This window comes from Planococcus citri, chromosome 1 (genome assembly GCF_950023065.1).
Source record: "Planococcus citri chromosome 1, ihPlaCitr1.1, whole genome shotgun sequence".
In the NCBI taxonomy this organism is placed as follows: Eukaryota; Metazoa; Arthropoda; class Insecta; order Hemiptera; family Pseudococcidae; genus Planococcus; species Planococcus citri.
In genome coordinates, this window is record NC_088677.1 from 32,529,394 (window position 1) to 32,545,683 (window position 16,290).

A 16,290-nucleotide genomic window follows, 5' to 3' on the forward strand; every position below is an offset into this window, starting at 1 on the left:
ATTTGTACATCTTGAACATGATTTTACTAGGTGTTCCAAAATCATGATAATTTAACAAACCTTCTATATCTCATTTTATCATCCAAAGACACTATCACCAAGTAAATGTACGCTGAGACCTATAAGAATGTGAGAATTGAGGTTGAGAAAGCTGACCGAGGAAAAAGTTGGAAAAATATTTTTCATGATTTTGGAATACCTATGTAGTAAAATCATGTTCAAGATGGACAAATTTTTTATGCCACAATTTTTATTCTAAAAAATCTCCATCCAGTAACTATCCATTCATGTAAATACCACGAATAGGTAATCGGAAAATTTGAACAAAATTATGTCGAATTATTTATTCAGACTCCCACTTCTCTGAGCCGGAACACGAAAGGTAATTGAGAAAAAAAGATTGATGTATACATGCCGATTTTTTGTGAAAAATGTCGTCCCCTATCTCTCGAATGCTGTATCACCCCTTGGAGTTCAACTCAAATGAAAAATCGATAGAATTTCTGAAATTAGCATCCTTGAAAACCTACATTTCGACATACATGTCCATTTTTGGTGAAAATTTCATCCCCCACCCCTTGAATGCAGTATCATCCCCTTAGCTTCGACCAAAATGAAAAACTGATAGCATTTCTGAAATCAGCGTCTTTGAAAACCTACATTTCGGTATACATGTCGATTTTTTGTGAAAAATAGACCTACTCCTCTATAAATGGTCTCACCCTCCTTGGAATCGAAAAAATAATTATTGAAAATTTGGGTTCGACGGTACAAAAAAAATGATACGAACATCATTGTCTCGGTAGTAAGAAAATGTACACTTACTTTGAAATTACATTTCTAAAATTGATTCAACATAGGCAAGATAAGGGTCAAATTTGACCCCCTCTACTACCTCCCAGGAGGAGTGTAAAAAGTGCCTCCGAGTCTTATTTTTTGCAAGAAAATGCCGAAAAAAACGCCAATTTTTAACCCCTTTAGACTCCTCTGTACACCCAGGGTAGAGATATGCGAATGTATTAATGGTCGATTCGCATTGTAATTGACCTGTAGAATCCGAAAATGACCATAAAAATGTCGATGAAAGGTCAGCGTGTCGTCTAGGGTTGAAAAACTGTAATTTTGTGGTATTTTTGAGAAAAATGCCAAAACTTTACTCAGAAAATCTCAAATTTGAGGCATGCCTCTTCCTCAAATTTTGAAAGTGATGGTATTTTCGAACTCAGCGGGGTTCAATCATGTGGAATTGACACAAATATCGCCCCGTCTCCCAAATCACCCCCATTCCCCTCCTATGGGACTTGGCGATTGCCTCCCGGGCTTAAAAATTTTCTTTTGGTGTCCTTGTTCATCATACCAAATTTCAAAGCTTTATAATAATTTGTCGTTTATCGCCCAGAAAATACATTTTGCCACTGAACTATATTGCTTAGGGGGTAGTCGGTTAATGTGAGTTTAAAGGGTTCGTGAGGTGCGAATCGGTTAACGCGAATTTATATATTATTTCCTTTTGTCAATGTGTTTTTATATTATTTTATGTATATGTGTTAATCTTAAGGTGTTAAAGGAAACGGCATTTGTTATAATAATTCCAATGAGTTAATGTACACTCGGTGTATTGCGAATACATCATTCATTTACGTGTCACGTGTTTATATCTGTTATTTATAATGATCAGCCGGGGGTAAGTACTAAGTACTCTTCTACGGTATTCAGCTTAAAGCTCTGTCTCAGTAGTATCTATCCATTATTATACGAGTGTCGAGTATCTTAACCGTTTGTTTTTCAAATGTTGAATATCCTGCTAGTTTTATGGCCAAAGAAGTTGATGCAAACACCAATGTGCTAAAATGACTGAAATATCGATTTACAAAATTTTGGGAGCATTTAATTCTCTCCTCCCTCATTTAAATCTTTCGAAAGAATTTTAAAAAAACAGGGTACATAACTTCCCTTTTCCTCCCATGAACTCTTATGAGGTAAAAATTATTGTCTGATGTTCACCTCGTACAAATTTTCATATTTTATGACCCAAAAATTCCAATATGGATTTATGCGTCAAAAAACTGTTTTTTATTTTTATTTTAGGTAGCCTAAATTTTGGAATACACTGTTCCCCCCTTATAATAAAACCTTTCCGGGTCCAAAATGGATCTAATGAAGCAAGTATAAGTTTCAGGTTAGGCTTCTGAAATGAAAAAAAAATCGTTATGGAATTTTTATGCTGAAAAAAAACCTGTTTTTGGCACGCTTTTCCACGTTGATTTCCTTAAGAAAATGGCAGCTTGGGGCATGGGCAGTTGGGCACCGGGTTGAAATTAATCTTTTTCGGTATCTCATTTCGAATTAAAATAAATTTCGAAAATTGAAGAATGAAAAATTCAACCTGACACGTGTGTTACCACAATTTAAAAAATGTTCAATACTCGGACCTTTTTTTTGACCGAATTGAACCATAAAACCACACACAACAAACTAAAGTGGGTAAATTTGCGAAATGGAATTGTATATTTTCCTTTATAGGGTAAGTGCACCGTTACGGGATATTTTTTGGAATTATTCCAATAGAAAGTGAGTAAGTAATAAGAGAGCATTTTGGTGAAAATAAAATCGAAATATAAAAACAGAACATAAAAAAGAAACCAGAGCAAAGGACTTATCAGAAACCTTCCCAAAGGTCTAATGCAGAGTACGTGTATGTTTATGTAAGCGTATAACCAAAGTAATATCTATAGTGAGTGTAACGTAGGTATAGGTGTAGGTACCTATACAAATGACGAACTTTTTGACTCGAATGTTGATTATACATATGATAAGCATGTACAATACAAAGGGTTTCGTGTTTAAATGCACGTCATTATAGTTTTGAAAACGTTCTCGTCTTCGATCTAATTATATCAAAGGCCATAAGTGGAAACGGTTCGCGATGTTTTTCAAATAAAAATAACCGTGCTGTAACTTGTTCAATGCATTTCGAGTAAAAGGATCAACCGTCACTGTCGCCGTCGCATAGAATGAACCCGTAAGCGTTGGAAAAACACAAGTTGCATAACTCAACGCCTGGAATGTAACTTTTCAGGGGTAAAGATAGGCATATTATTCAACGTTTCTATTTGTCAAAGGAAACGCGTTATTCCTTATTTATTTACATTCATTTCTAACCGTATCTAAAACGAAAGAATGCAGCGTTCTTTTTCAAAAGTCTTTGTCTTAACAGCAATGGTTTGTGTGAGAAAGTTTGAAGGTAGCACCATTTCTCCGCGACTTTTCGGATGTTAAAAAATAAAGAAATTATGTTTTTAAAACTATTTTTTTGACAGAAGAGAATTTCTCAGTTCACTTTTTTTTCTATTAAAAATTTTTTACGTAGCTACCAGTTCGAATTACATTACTAATGAAGCATTTCATTTTTTTAAAACTTGAACATTATACTCAAAACTTACTTCATACTGACCTCTCCTTCATCCCTTCATTACTGCTTGAGGCAAAACTTTCTGATCAGAGATCAGCCCTTGAGATTTTTAAAATATCATATTATATGTACCTATCAGAACATATCAGTCAAAAATCTCAAATGAAAATGTTAAGCTCCTTGCCTATTATTCAGATATTGCAGTAAAGATGAATGAGTACACTTTGAATAAAGCTGACTGAAAATGAATGAGAAAACGGGTTACTACATATTTCGACACTTGGATCAAAACTTACAGTCGAATAAGTAAATTTGAAACTTTAACGTTGAAGATATTCAACTTGATTGCTGGTCAATCGAAGGAAAGTCAGAATAGCTAATAAGAGACATATAAAATGCAAATTAAATGGAATGAAAATCTCCTTGGTACTTGGACCCATTAGAAAAAAAAAGAACAGTATAATATTGATTCAAACTTTGGGGTAAGTTTAAGCAGCTCGAGATTAAAGTGAATTTCATCTTAAACGTAGAATTTTACAAAATGATTTAATTACCTCTCCATTTAATTTTCATCATTTAGATAGGTAGGTATTAAAAATTTTCAATTTTCGTTTAAGATGGACCTATTTTCTTTCAAATCAAAGTTTTGAAAAAAATAAAAAAAATAATGAAAAGAATTAAAGTATATCAAACAACGCTCAATACTCGATAAAAAAAATTTCAGAAATTTCCCGTTTAACATAATTCCTCCAATGAGCCTAAAAAATGCTCACAGCGTGATAAAAAAAACTACTTACTTTCTTCCGTACGATATCACGTGCTAATTTAATAAACGTGTAAAAGAGGTATCATATCAAAGGTAATACCTACTCATAGAAACAAACACCAAACTAAACGCAACGTTACAACTTTTCAAAAGCAAAAGCATCAAATCGCATAGAGTTTATGCTCTCGCAGATTTTATGAATAAACGCATGAAAACATATTTCAAATTTGAAGAGACACGTTTGCTAAGTGGCGAGCCCGCATACAACTTTAATACGTGCAAATCGTATTTTCGCTTTTTATTCAATTTATAGAGTTGTTAAAATACGCGAGATTTTAGACCAATAAATATATTGCACTAATTACCTAGCACGCGTTTACATTTTTTTGAAAAAAATTTAACAGATTTAAAAACGCTTATACGTAGAGATGGGGTTTCTTAAACTATTGTCGAGGTGGTTACACCGAAAAATATCGTAGAGTAAAATACATAAGGGATGTTTTTTCTAACAGTATCGATATGTATCTAATTACTATCGAATTGTTGGTGCGAAGCGTACACTGGAGTGTAAAAATAGGCTAAAATCTTCAACTATTTAAGTATAAGCAAATTAATTTACCGGAAATAATTATCAGAGTAAATGAATATCCGAACATGCAATCAAATTAGAAACTTGTATAAAACACCATCCGCGAAAAACAAACCCGAAACGACAACAATAACCCGCTACATACCGCATTTTTCGTGATAACTGTTACGTTTAGGTTAACGCCGGTTCGAAAATGATGAAGAAGTAGCTTTGGAAACTGCGTGCGCATTGTTCATCTCTCCGAAAGCGCTGTCATCTAAACGACTCGAGTTAAGTTTTAAATTAATTCGGGATTTCCTTTTTTTCTCTCTCTTTTTTTCTCCCTGAGTAAATAAAAAACTACGAGCACAACTTTTTATGAAAAAAAATAATAATAATGAATAATAACTTGCAGAAAAAATTTCGTCAGAAAAATTCCAGCAAAGTAATGTTTAATTGAGCTGAGCCCTTTCGAGTTTTATCGTTTTGAAAAATCCGACCTATTGTAATTAGGACTCGACGAATTTCACTCATCTGACAATTTTTTCACCAACGAAGCGAAATCATTTTGAGTGAAGATATTCAGTTCAAAGCGTGAGATAAAGGTTCTTTTTTGCTAACGAAAGTAAAACAACATGTGTTTGAAAATCCTATGGATGAATTGACCTAGTTTCTGTTCCTCAAACTTTTTATCTCGTTTATCACCACTGCTAGGGCAAAATCTGTGCTTCTCTCTTTTGATTTGGGTGCTGAAAAAAACATAAATGAATAAGTTCTGCATATTAATGCTGCGATGAATACGATTTTGAATCTCGAACGAGGCTCAATAATCTGACTCGTGTGCATTCAAATGTTCATTTAAACCATCATTTTTACTACCATCAACATGAGATATCTTCATTTTCTGTGAAACAAAAAGAGGAATAATTGCATTCAGTGCAACGAATAACGATATAATGGAAAGTATTATTTTTAATATAAAATATTTAACACAAAGAACAAAATATTGAAAGAATAATGGTAGGTTGTAAGAATTCAGGATTCTCTGGTTACTCTTACTGTACATATGTAATTTAAATTCTAATTTAACTATTATACTGGGTGAAGACTGCTGCCATTTGAAAGAGATACACATGTAGGTAAATAAAAACGAAAGAAACCTCGCACCGTTAAATTTATCCGATTAATTCAAACTTAATATCATCTTAAACATACAAATAAAATCAATATTATCAAAATAAAAATTCAAATAAGAACTAAACAAAGATATGTAAAACAAAAAGAACAAAATAAGAAATACTATTAGATCTCGGTTTTAAAACAGAAAATTAATCATCTGGGAGGAATAAATAATAAAAAGAAAAACAACGACAATCGTTTAAAAAAATTCTACCTCAGGTAAAGAAGAATGGTTCAATATTTAAAGTGGTTAAAAGTGTAGGAAAAAATCCGCACCGAATTGAGTAATTTAAACATTGTAAAGTTAGAAATACATTTCAAGGCTGACATAGTACACACGATTTCGATCTACTTTGATCGATATCTACTAAACGTCTGGGCGCCGATGAATTATTTGGGCGTTTCGCTAAATGTCCATATTGTATACCAGAGGTACTTTTTTCTGGATCCAATTCACCTGAAATGAAAATAATTGTTAATCGAACAATTACATGTCACACTTGAACAAAAAATGTTTTGCCAGTGAAATCACATAATTTGAATTCGAACCTGTTTCAATCTTGTTGACAATTTGTTTACAACACCATAAAAACGCTTCCTCGACATTTTCTCCTGATTTAGCACTGGTTTCCATATAAATAAGTTCTGAAATAAGCCATTTATAAAGTATTTTTCAATTCAAACGCTTATAATAGTACGAGTATAAAGAAATTATTACAAATATTATGCATTACCATTTTCGTGGGCAAATTGTTCCGCTTCCAAGGTGGTTACATCTCTTTCACTTTCTAAATCTTTTTTATTGCCAACTAATAAAATCACAATGTGAGGATTCGTCAAGGAACGTGCTTGCTCCAGCCAATTGTGTAATGCATTGAAAGTATTTCTATTTGTGATATCAAACACTAACAGAGCACCAACTGATCCACGATAATAACTTCTAGTGACCGCTCTAAAAGACAAACAAATCACAAACGATTCTCATTAATCACAACTTGATCAGTTATTCTCGATTCAAATATATGTACGTACAAAATACGTCGTAATTAAAATGAGAAACATAATTGATGGGGAATTTAAATAAATAATTTATATACCTATGTACATAACACAACTGTGTGATAAAATAGTCAAAGAAACACGTTTAAACAATATATCTTACTGAAATCTTTCTTGACCAGCTGTGTCCCATATCTGTAACTTGACGAATTTTCCGCCAGTGTCGACGATTTTTGATCCAAATTCGACTCCTATTGTGTGGCTGGTTTCAGCTTTATCTAATAATACGTCAAATACCGGATTAGTATTACGAATACAAAACTGATACGTTGTCTACTCCAAACTTACATTTCTTTTCAATAAATTGACGAAGCAAACATGATTTACCACTACCAACTCCTCCAATTATGAGGAATTTCAACATATAATCTGAAACAAATGATCGCGTTGATTAATTCTTACAGATTTGTGAACGACTAATCTTGTTCTCTTATGATATTGACCACAGCTAGTGGCTGTCAACTTCGATTTAAATGTGAAAAATATCACTAAATGGGATGATTAAACAATGAGTAATATGAAAATTACCATAAGCTTCTGACATGTTTGGTAATAAAAACGTCAGCTAAATAATCTTTGCATATGCTACGCAGTACAATTTTTCGGAAATTTCTTCGCAAAATGAAAAAACTACGTTCGAACAAATTAAGAAATGCCTCAAAAAAGGAAAACTAAGGAAAACACTACGAATTTACCACGAATTTTCACTCATCCAGCGTTATTATCACTTGAATCTGAGCAAAAGAAAAAGTTGTGATACAACAATGCGAAAGATAGGTAAATAGGTCTTAAGTAGGTACGAAACGGCCACCAGTGCAGCTAGCGCAACCAGCGTTCTTCTCTTATTTACGATTTTTTGAACTAAATTTAACAGTGTAGGTAATACTCGAAGAGACAAACAAAAAACGTTGACTGGATGCCTATCTTGTGGATTGAAGGAATCATGTGCTTCGCAAAACTTGAAATTTACCAATGAAAAAATCATCAAAATTGAGGAAATTATAATTTCAGAAATGCTTGAATCATTTAAATGATGCCCATAACCCATAGTACTTGAGTGGACGAACAAAATAATTTGTCGTTAACTAATAACATTGTTGATTTTTTGCTCATCCATTACCATTTGAGACTTGACTAGAGGACTATAGGATATATCTCAGTCATAAGTCATTATTCTTTCAACGATGCAAATACTTTCTTAATATCTGTGATGTGAACACTTGGAAGAAAGTTGGACAATTTTTCGGCAAAAATTTCCCAGAAATGAGAAAATGTTTGGATCATTTTGAAGATAGACAATTTGGCATAATAACATTTTATTATTCGTCTTCTCGAGTAACTCTGCATATAACTTCCTATTCATTTCATTTCAGAACTCGGACAGAACACTTCAAACTTGGTATTACGTATGAGAAAACAAGTTGATGAACGTAGAATTCAGTGATAAAAGGCAAGGAGCTTCTGAGCGAATCGCGCACAGCAAGAATCCAATTCCAACTCTTGACGGAGAATCGCGCCTTCTCGATTCCTTAAATTTCTCAAAACGACGAAACCTCTCAAAATTCCTTAATATTTTACCAACACAAAAAAAATGAAAATAAATTTAAACAATACATTTATTATTCAACTATCCGTATAATTCTACTCAAGCACACAGAATATACTCGTACATAATATCCGATTAAAATAAAAATATATAATGTAGGTCATCTAAATTACCCTCAATAATTATGCATATACCAGAAGGAGGTGGCACATATAATAATACCAGATTTTGGTACTGTACAGAATATTATTACTGAAGTACGTGGTTATTATATCAACTCAAAAGTCAAATGCAAGCACCCTCTAAACATAATCGATCTAATAATATTAAAAAGTAACAATATTACGAGCAAAAATATTAAATAGGAAAAACAGAACCCCAAAAATAAAAGACGCGGGCATGAAAAAAAAAGAGGAAAGTGAGAAAAAATTCAAACGAAACAGGTACTCGTGTATAAATCTAACGCATTAAACTTAGAAATACGCGCAACATCGCGAGGGGGGAATTAAGAAAAACAGAGGAATATAGTAGGATAAAATATGAAAAAAAAAAAAGGGAATACGAACGTTAAATTATTCTTCGTCAAAATGATCTATCCGAGGTGTCGTCCGGGTTGCGTAGCTACTCTATTCAACAAGTCGAGTAATTGATTAAACTTTCAATCACTTTGCCCAAATCATTGGGGAACTGTTCCAGTAAATAAATCATGTAAGGGTCGTCAGTGAATCCCATATCGTGTAAGGTGATCAGATCTGCTTGCATTTGTTCCGAGAGATTTACGTACATCGAGTTGATATGGGCGGCGTTGCCACTTTGCCCAGCTTGCTGTTCTTGCTGCGGCTGCGGTTGAGAACGAGCGTCACTCGTAGTCGGTTTTGACGCAGCGGCTGCTCCAGCAGCATTCGAATCTTCTGGTTTGGTCGCTAAAGCAGAAGCAGGGATAAAACTAGCAGCAGCAGCACGAGCGTAATTTGCAGCCGTATCTACATCGTATGCGGTAGACGGCGACGGAGGTTGCATCGGTACACTTCTGGCAGCGGCTGCTGCGGCATTGTAAGCGTATTTTTGGACTTGCTCTTGCAATTCATTCAGCACCGAAGGAGCCGTAGGGGTAGGCGAAGGCGGTGTCGGAACATTGGGCACGATGTTGGCTGCAGCGGCACAAGCGGCATTAGCGGCGTTACTCGCTCCATTCGAGACCGAGCTGAAGACGGAGGATACGGTTTCGTGCATTTGTTTCGGGATAGGGACAACGTTCTTCCACATTTCAAATAACTTCTCCGGTAAAATGCTCGCGGACGGTTCGGAGGAGGGTGAGCTTTGTTGCTGTTTGGGCGATTCCGAGGCACTTGGTCCTGCTGTGGCTGCTTTTGCTGATGTTGTTGGGGCAGCTTTGTCAGTAGCAGTGTTGGATCCAACAGGACAAACGTATTCCTTCAAACCTTTTAAATTCGGATACAATGATCGATGATAGGCGTGATCAACCGCAGCCGACTTGATCGATTCGTTCAGGAACGATATGTCTCCGTTATCTTCATCGTCGTCAGATATCGTAACTGCTGGCGTGGTGGTCGGAGACGAAACGGTAGCAGGAGCAGCAACGTTAGTCGAAGGAGTCGGGACTGATGCAGTTGAGACTGGTGTCAAGGTACTCGAATCAAATGCCGATGGTGTAGAATTTTGATTCTGTTGTTGATGCTGCTGCTGTTGCTGTGGCTGTTCAGGAGCCAGAGAATCTCCACCGCTGGTTCCGCTACGTTTGGTCGCGGAAGGTTTACGTTTGATACGAACAGGCAATACATCTGCAAACAATTACGCAAATTAAATCATTAGTAGTATGATACGTATTAAAAGAATTTTCAACAACCAGAAAAACATGCAAAATCAGGATCCTTAGCATGGAATTTTTGCTCTTTTTAGGGACAGGAGAGGGGAGGTGTTGGATCAAAATGTATTTATGGCGAAATTGCAAAAACCCAGAATAATCTTAAAATTACAGCCGGGGATGGTGCAGTGAAAGGGGAAAGATTCCATCAAAATTTTCCATTTCCAAAACACATGAACAAATTTCTAAATTGTAAACAAAGGCCAAAAATAAAATGAAAAATTTCAAAATTTAATGAGAAAAAATGGAGTTTTTACTTAATCTGGGCAAAAACAAGAACTGAAAACGATAGGAAAAGCAGTACTATTTTTGAAATTCATTTTAAAAAATCAAGCCTTCAGTACTTAATTATATGTAGAAAAAAAAAACACCACCACTACACCTTAAACAGGATTATTTTCAATCTTCAATTCGGTAAGATGAGAAGAGGGTGGGGTCGGGTCATGCTCCTACTTTCATTACCCCCCTCCCCTCCCCTCCCCCAAAGAAAAAATGAACAAAATAGAAAAAATCCACTCACCATCCGTCAATTCAACATTCGGAATGAAACAACTAGGCAGCTGGACCACATCCAACAAATCATTCAGCTCGTCTCTGGCCTCGTTCTCGTCCATCAAGAAGCTAATCGAAGAATCGGTATCGGAATCTGAATCCAAATCAGGATGAGCGCATTGGGGCGCACCGCTGTTCTCAGAGTTGACCATCGAACGATAACACGTATCGATACCTTCGTCTTTGAGTAACGCATCCGGTTTCGAGTCCGATACGTCCGAGTATTCCGAATCAGACGTCGGCGAGAAGAAATCTTCCTGGTTGCCTCCGATACCTTCGTCAGCTAGTTCAACAACGGCAGCTGCTGCGGCTGCCACAGCTTCGGATATTTCTGAGCCGGATTGTAGAGTCGAGGATTTCTGTGTTTCGGCGAAGGTGAGACCTGAGCCTGAAGATGTGGACGGCATCGGGTTCGGTTCTGGTAGCGGAACAGCCAGCACTTCGTTTTCGTAGTTCAATGTTCCTTCTGTGATGCCAAAAAAAATTGAGTCAACAAATGCGATCAACAAAAAAATAATATATTATTATGCAGATTCAACTCACCTGAGCCATTGAAAGGCAACGTGTATTCTTTCTTGACGCGAACGTCGATCTTGAACGAATGTCCTATAATTCTACCACCAGCGATGACATTAAAGTACAATCTGAATTTACCAGATTTATCTGTGAAAAAACAAAAACAACACTCGTATCATTGAGAGTAAAATAAATATACAACAAAAGACTTTGACGATAAACAACATTCTTACCTTTAGACTTGATACGAACGTCGTAGTTGATCGGAGGATCCATATTATTGAACGTGGGCGCCGTTTTGCCTGCAGCGGACACCGGTGCAGCTCGTTTAACGCAGCACTCGATCGAATTGGAAACCGATTGCACGCGTAAGTCGATATCTTCCAACGAATTACGGTATTTGGCCATTTTTCCCACGCGGATTTGAATAGTCAACGAAGCATTTCGGGGCATGCGAACTTTGTAACCGCTTTTCGAGTACACGAAGAGGCTGTTGGATATTTCCAAAATTCTCTCTGAAAAGGTGTACGGCGTCACAGTTTTGTTATCGGCACTTCCAGGGGCCACGCCTCCGCCACGTTTTGAGCATCCAGATTTCTTCTTCGACGATCCGCCGCCGCTGTGGTGTTGCTTGTCGTGGTGTTTGTGTTTGCTAGACGGTGACGATCTGAAAACGAAAAAAAAAAATGTAATCTAGTTTCAAAACTAACACGAACTTAAAAAAAAATTTACAGATGTAAAAACTCGTTTTTTAGTTTAAGATTCAGTTTTCATCCAAAATCAATTGGTTTTTTTTTTTTAATTCGAGTTCTAAGTTTTTGGATTTTTATACTTGACCAGGGGTTTAAAAATCAAGAAAGAAAAACAAATATGTAAGCAGTAAAATGTTCCCACAACATCAAGATAAACACGAACATTTCGTTCATGACAATACGAGTAAAAAAAGAAATTGAATTTCCTTCTCCAAAATCAAAATAAATCCATCAGACTGTGAGCAAAATGTACTATAATAGAAAAATTGGCAAATAGCAAACCAAACTCAGCTCAAAGACCTATAGTAAAATACGTATTGAAGCTTCATCAACCCTGTGGGCAGCAAGAGATTATCGCATTTGAACAAAGGCAGACAAACCATTCTTATCTGACATGCAAGCAATCAATTTCAATATTGTACAAAATCAAACAATAGAAATGAAAACAAATAAAGAGAAACAGGCCATTCTTATTTAACGGGAATTGAATTTCAAAAATGCATAAAATCTGAAAAAATGAAATGTAGACAATGGACTTTCTAAATTTTCAGAAATTAAATGGTCCGTAGAATTTTTTTTTTTTTAACGGCCAAGAATAAAAACTGAAAACGAAATATAATTCGCTGAATAACGCAACAACACGTGATAAACGGCCTAATTTTCGTCCAAAAAAATCACCCAACAGTGATACAACAAAAATTGAAATTTTATCACCAACCAGTACTAAGTTCACATTTAAAATTTCAAGGTGGGCACGTACGAGTATGACTCACTGAAGTAATTATCTACGATAAAAACTGTTCAATATTCGAGTATGATTCATAAATGTACAATGTTGAATGTACATACATGTAGATAGATAGCTATCGAAAGCATACACTACTCGGTTTCACTCGTAATCTAAATTCAATACCTAATTACATATACCAGATAATTAAACCACTCTCACCCATCTAATGTTTTGTAATGATACTGATCGTCATCTTGATTCGATTCGAGCGATTTTTTCAAATCATTGACGGACTGAGCCGGAAGAGACGTATCTAGCACATCTTTCACCATACTCTTGACCTCTTGCAGAACTTCACTTTTGAACTGAAACAAACACACGAACAATTAAAAATTACGTAAACGCGCAAAATACGCCACAAATTCCAAAAACACCAATTACTTTATCCAAAAGATCGCCGAACCACGCCGGAGGATCTGATGTACCCTCTTGAGCATCGTTAGCAACCGTATTCAAACCCGGATTGAGGTTAAACTGTGGTCTAGGGTAATAGCTCACTGCAGCTAAACCAGGACATCTAGTCTGTGAACCACTCACGAGAGATAGATCTTGCAACGCAGCAACGATACTGTCACGATCACGATTATAGCTACCAACACATTGATTATCAGCTACAGAAGATACAAATCTACCAGCCGACGATAAAACACCATTGGCCAACGCCGCAGCAGCCAAGCATCGTTTGCTTCGTTTTTGAGCCGAACGATGCGGTCTTCTGTAGACTCTAGAAGCGGTTTGAGCTCCTTGTCCTTCGTTCGATGATCCTTCTGAAGTGGCTGGGATCACTCGGTCGGGCTGAGGAGCCGCGGGTGTCGGTTGGGTCGAAACTGGAGCTGCTGGGGTTTCGGGTACTGGAGCTGGAACGGCAGCAGCAGCGGCAGCAACAGGAGCTGAAGTGGTTGGGACCGTAGCGGTGCTGGTTGATGGAGCTGACGTGTCGGTCGAGGTTTCTTTGACTACTCGTAATTTTTTCATGGTTTCCTGTATACATGAAAGATGGTTATTTTACTTTAATTATATCAAAACAAGAACCACAATCTACGACCAAAAACGGCTAATACATTGATCAAAAAAATACCTGGAATTTCTTCAGACGAACGATGTGTTCTTTCTGTTTCTGCTCAGCAGTTTCCTAAAAACATTTATAATTAATAAAATACCAATTCAACGAAAAAAAGTGGCGTTCATGAGCATACAATAATTCGTTTTACTAACCAGTGTTTCCACCATTTTCTGAACAAATTCAGCATCTCGATTAAACAAGAATTTGATATCATCGTCCAACAAAACTGGTATTTTCAAATCGCTGCATTTGTAAGCCAAATTCAAGTTCCTGTATTTGCATCGAGTCTCGTTAAAAGTCGGCAATAGATCCTGCATAAAAACAAAATACCAATTTAGACACATTACAACAATACTCCTGCTTAAATACGTTCATAAAATACTCACATTATTGAACTTCACAGACACCATTTCATTCTCAGCAGTGGGTAAAATCAACGTAGCTCCATCTTTCAGCAAACTAGCTAAATCTCCATCCTTCAAACGTTTCACGTGCAATTCTCCCAATTGAGTGGTGTTCTCAGGAGCTGGCAATTCAACACGAACAGCTTCTTCTCCTTCTTCACGCATGAAATGAACATGTGGCACACTCTGAACGAAATTATCCATCGTTGGTAAATCCATTTGTTTGGAGAAAATCTCAGTGAAATCCTTCACTTCGGCTTTCTATTAAAATAAATAATAAAAAAAAATAAATCGAACAATTCAACAAAAACAGTAATTTTTCTAGCGTTCGACGAACCTTTCTCTTTATTTCATCGTCGTTCGAAGTAATCTGACCAGGAGTAGACATCGAAGGTAGAAAATATTTATTGAAATCGGGAACCAATAAATTCACACAGTTTCCTTTGAACGATTCAGCTAAACCGTCCTGTGCAGAAAAAAGTCATTAGTACAGAACACAATTCTAGAAAATTCCATATTACATTAGACAACGCAACTTACTCGAATCAGTTGCTTGATGTTGGTGTTTTGCAAAACGATCTAGAACATGGAAAAAGTATATTGAAAATGTGCAAATATCATTTGTACCAATTAATAATACGAAGTGTTACCTTATGTTTATCGCCGAGTAAGATGATTGTAGGTTGGTGTTTTTCGAACGTATGAGATCCAAACTGAAAAAACAAAAACACACATGAGTGATATGATTTGAAATAGTTCTCTTAACGAGAACCATGCGAATTGCGAATGCAAAGCAAAATATGTATTTTGTTGGCCATTTTATTTTTTATTTTTTTGTGAATGTTAAGGAATACAATAACGTTTAGAATAGTATTCAGAATATTTCGAAGTACTTGAATTAATAATAATCCCACCGTAAAAAACGTAAAAATCCATAGAAGTGCGCTTTTTTACACTGAAGGTACGGACATGAGACGAATGCAACCATTTTCGAGTTTTTCACCATACAGCATAGCTCGTTTGACGCTGGCGCTCGAATATCAGAATTTTTTGATATTTCTACGAATCTTCTTTTAATTTTCTTGTCAGAGGTAATTTCAAATTTTAATTAAATTTTGATAACGCTTGTACTTGCGCTCGTCTCATGTCGGTACCTTAATAACGCATAAGATTTGGCGATGCAGCAATCGGCCGTTCGATACTAGCATTGCGAGGGTTTGCGTACTCAGTTTGTCGTACTGGTCAGATGGCTTCACCCCATTACCAACGATGAAAAGTCATTTTAAAATGCACTCGAAGCACTTCACGCATAAAATGTATAATGACGTTGCAAATTATTACTCGTAAACAGGTTACGGTTTGAACAAAATTACAACTTTGAATAAATGATACAAATAACTCACCAAGTATCTCAGAAAGTTATCCCAAGTAATATCTTTCAACTTGATTGAAAATTCCTGCTGGCATTCTCCATGGTTTTGAGAAAACACCCGGAATCTAACGTAAGCGCGGCCTGAACTTCGTTCTGTAGATCTCGACGAGTTGGACATTTTGAACCGCTGTTTATAAACGAGTGTTATTATAATTCACGTTCCACAGTTTTAACTATTATACAGTACGATTAAAAGAAACGCATTCTTTGCAAAGATCCACAAATAAGTAAACTTTGATCACGGTTGTTTTAATAGCAATTATTACACGAAAATAAGGCTGATGAACTAAATACGATCGAAGAGAGAGAGTACACTAACTACGCAATAAAAAACTTCATGATGAAATAGCGTCGTCTTTGTTTTGT

General features: G+C 36.0%; 3 protein-coding genes across 5 annotated transcripts in view; all 3 read right to left on the reverse strand.

Annotated features, from left to right (window-relative positions):
- Positions 1–5,029, reverse strand: part of LOC135831426 (cyclic nucleotide-gated cation channel alpha-3) — a 186,643-nt gene extending 181,614 nt beyond the window's left edge. Inside the window, exon 1 of one of the 3 annotated variants that reach the window (XM_065343904.1) lies at positions 4,798–5,029. The gene's annotated coding sequence lies outside the window, so the exon portion shown is untranslated. The remainder of the gene's footprint in view (positions 1–4,797) is intronic. The other 2 variants (XM_065343901.1, XM_065343902.1) reach the window with 2 other exon arrangements.
- A 671-nt stretch (positions 5,030–5,700) lies between these two features.
- On the reverse strand, positions 5,701–7,770 carry Rab4 (RAS oncogene family member Rab4). The gene is made up of 6 exons (XM_065343919.1): positions 7,513–7,770; positions 7,273–7,353; positions 7,088–7,202; positions 6,660–6,877; positions 6,475–6,570; positions 5,701–6,382 (listed from the first exon to the last, which is right to left on the reverse strand). The coding sequence occupies exons 1-6, from the start codon at positions 7,526–7,528 to the stop codon at positions 6,243–6,245; spliced, it is 666 nt and encodes a 221-aa protein (XP_065199991.1). The 5' UTR covers positions 7,529–7,770; the 3' UTR covers positions 5,701–6,242.
- Positions 7,771–8,582: 812 nt separating this feature from the next.
- On the reverse strand, positions 8,583–16,259 carry LOC135831422 (uncharacterized). The gene is made up of 13 exons (XM_065343897.1): positions 15,896–16,259; positions 15,143–15,205; positions 15,033–15,071; positions 14,830–14,958; positions 14,475–14,753; positions 14,241–14,399; positions 14,104–14,157; positions 13,407–14,006; positions 13,185–13,330; positions 11,717–12,150; positions 11,511–11,630; positions 10,936–11,433; positions 8,583–10,332 (listed from the first exon to the last, which is right to left on the reverse strand). The coding sequence occupies exons 1-13, from the start codon at positions 16,040–16,042 to the stop codon at positions 9,161–9,163; spliced, it is 3,840 nt and encodes a 1,279-aa protein (XP_065199969.1). The 5' UTR covers positions 16,043–16,259; the 3' UTR covers positions 8,583–9,160.
- Positions 16,260–16,290: the final 31 nt, after the last annotated feature.

What these genes read in the sequence shown, in the direction of transcription:
- Rab4 (XM_065343919.1), bottom strand. An exon ending in GCTGGTCAAGAAAGATTTCA is followed by an intron (nt 6,878 to 7,087) that starts GTAAGATATATT and finishes TTTGTCTTTTAG; the next exon opens with AGCGGTCACTAGAAGTTATT. An exon ending in TGTCAACAAGATTGAAACAG is followed by an intron (nt 6,383 to 6,474) that starts GTTCGAATTCAA and finishes TTTTCATTTCAG; the next exon opens with GTGAATTGGATCCAGAAAAA.
- LOC135831422 (XM_065343897.1), bottom strand. Translation starts at nt 16,042, where the DNA reads ATGTCCAACTCGTCGAGATCTACAGAACGAAGTTCAGGCCGCGCTTAC. An exon ending in ATAACTTTCTGAGATACTTG is followed by an intron (nt 15,206 to 15,895) that starts GTGAGTTATTTG and finishes TTGTTTTTTCAG; the next exon opens with TTTGGATCTCATACGTTCGA. An exon ending in GAATGTTGAATTGACGGATG is followed by an intron (nt 10,333 to 10,935) that starts GTGAGTGGATTT and finishes AATTGTTTGCAG; the next exon opens with ATGTATTGCCTGTTCGTATC.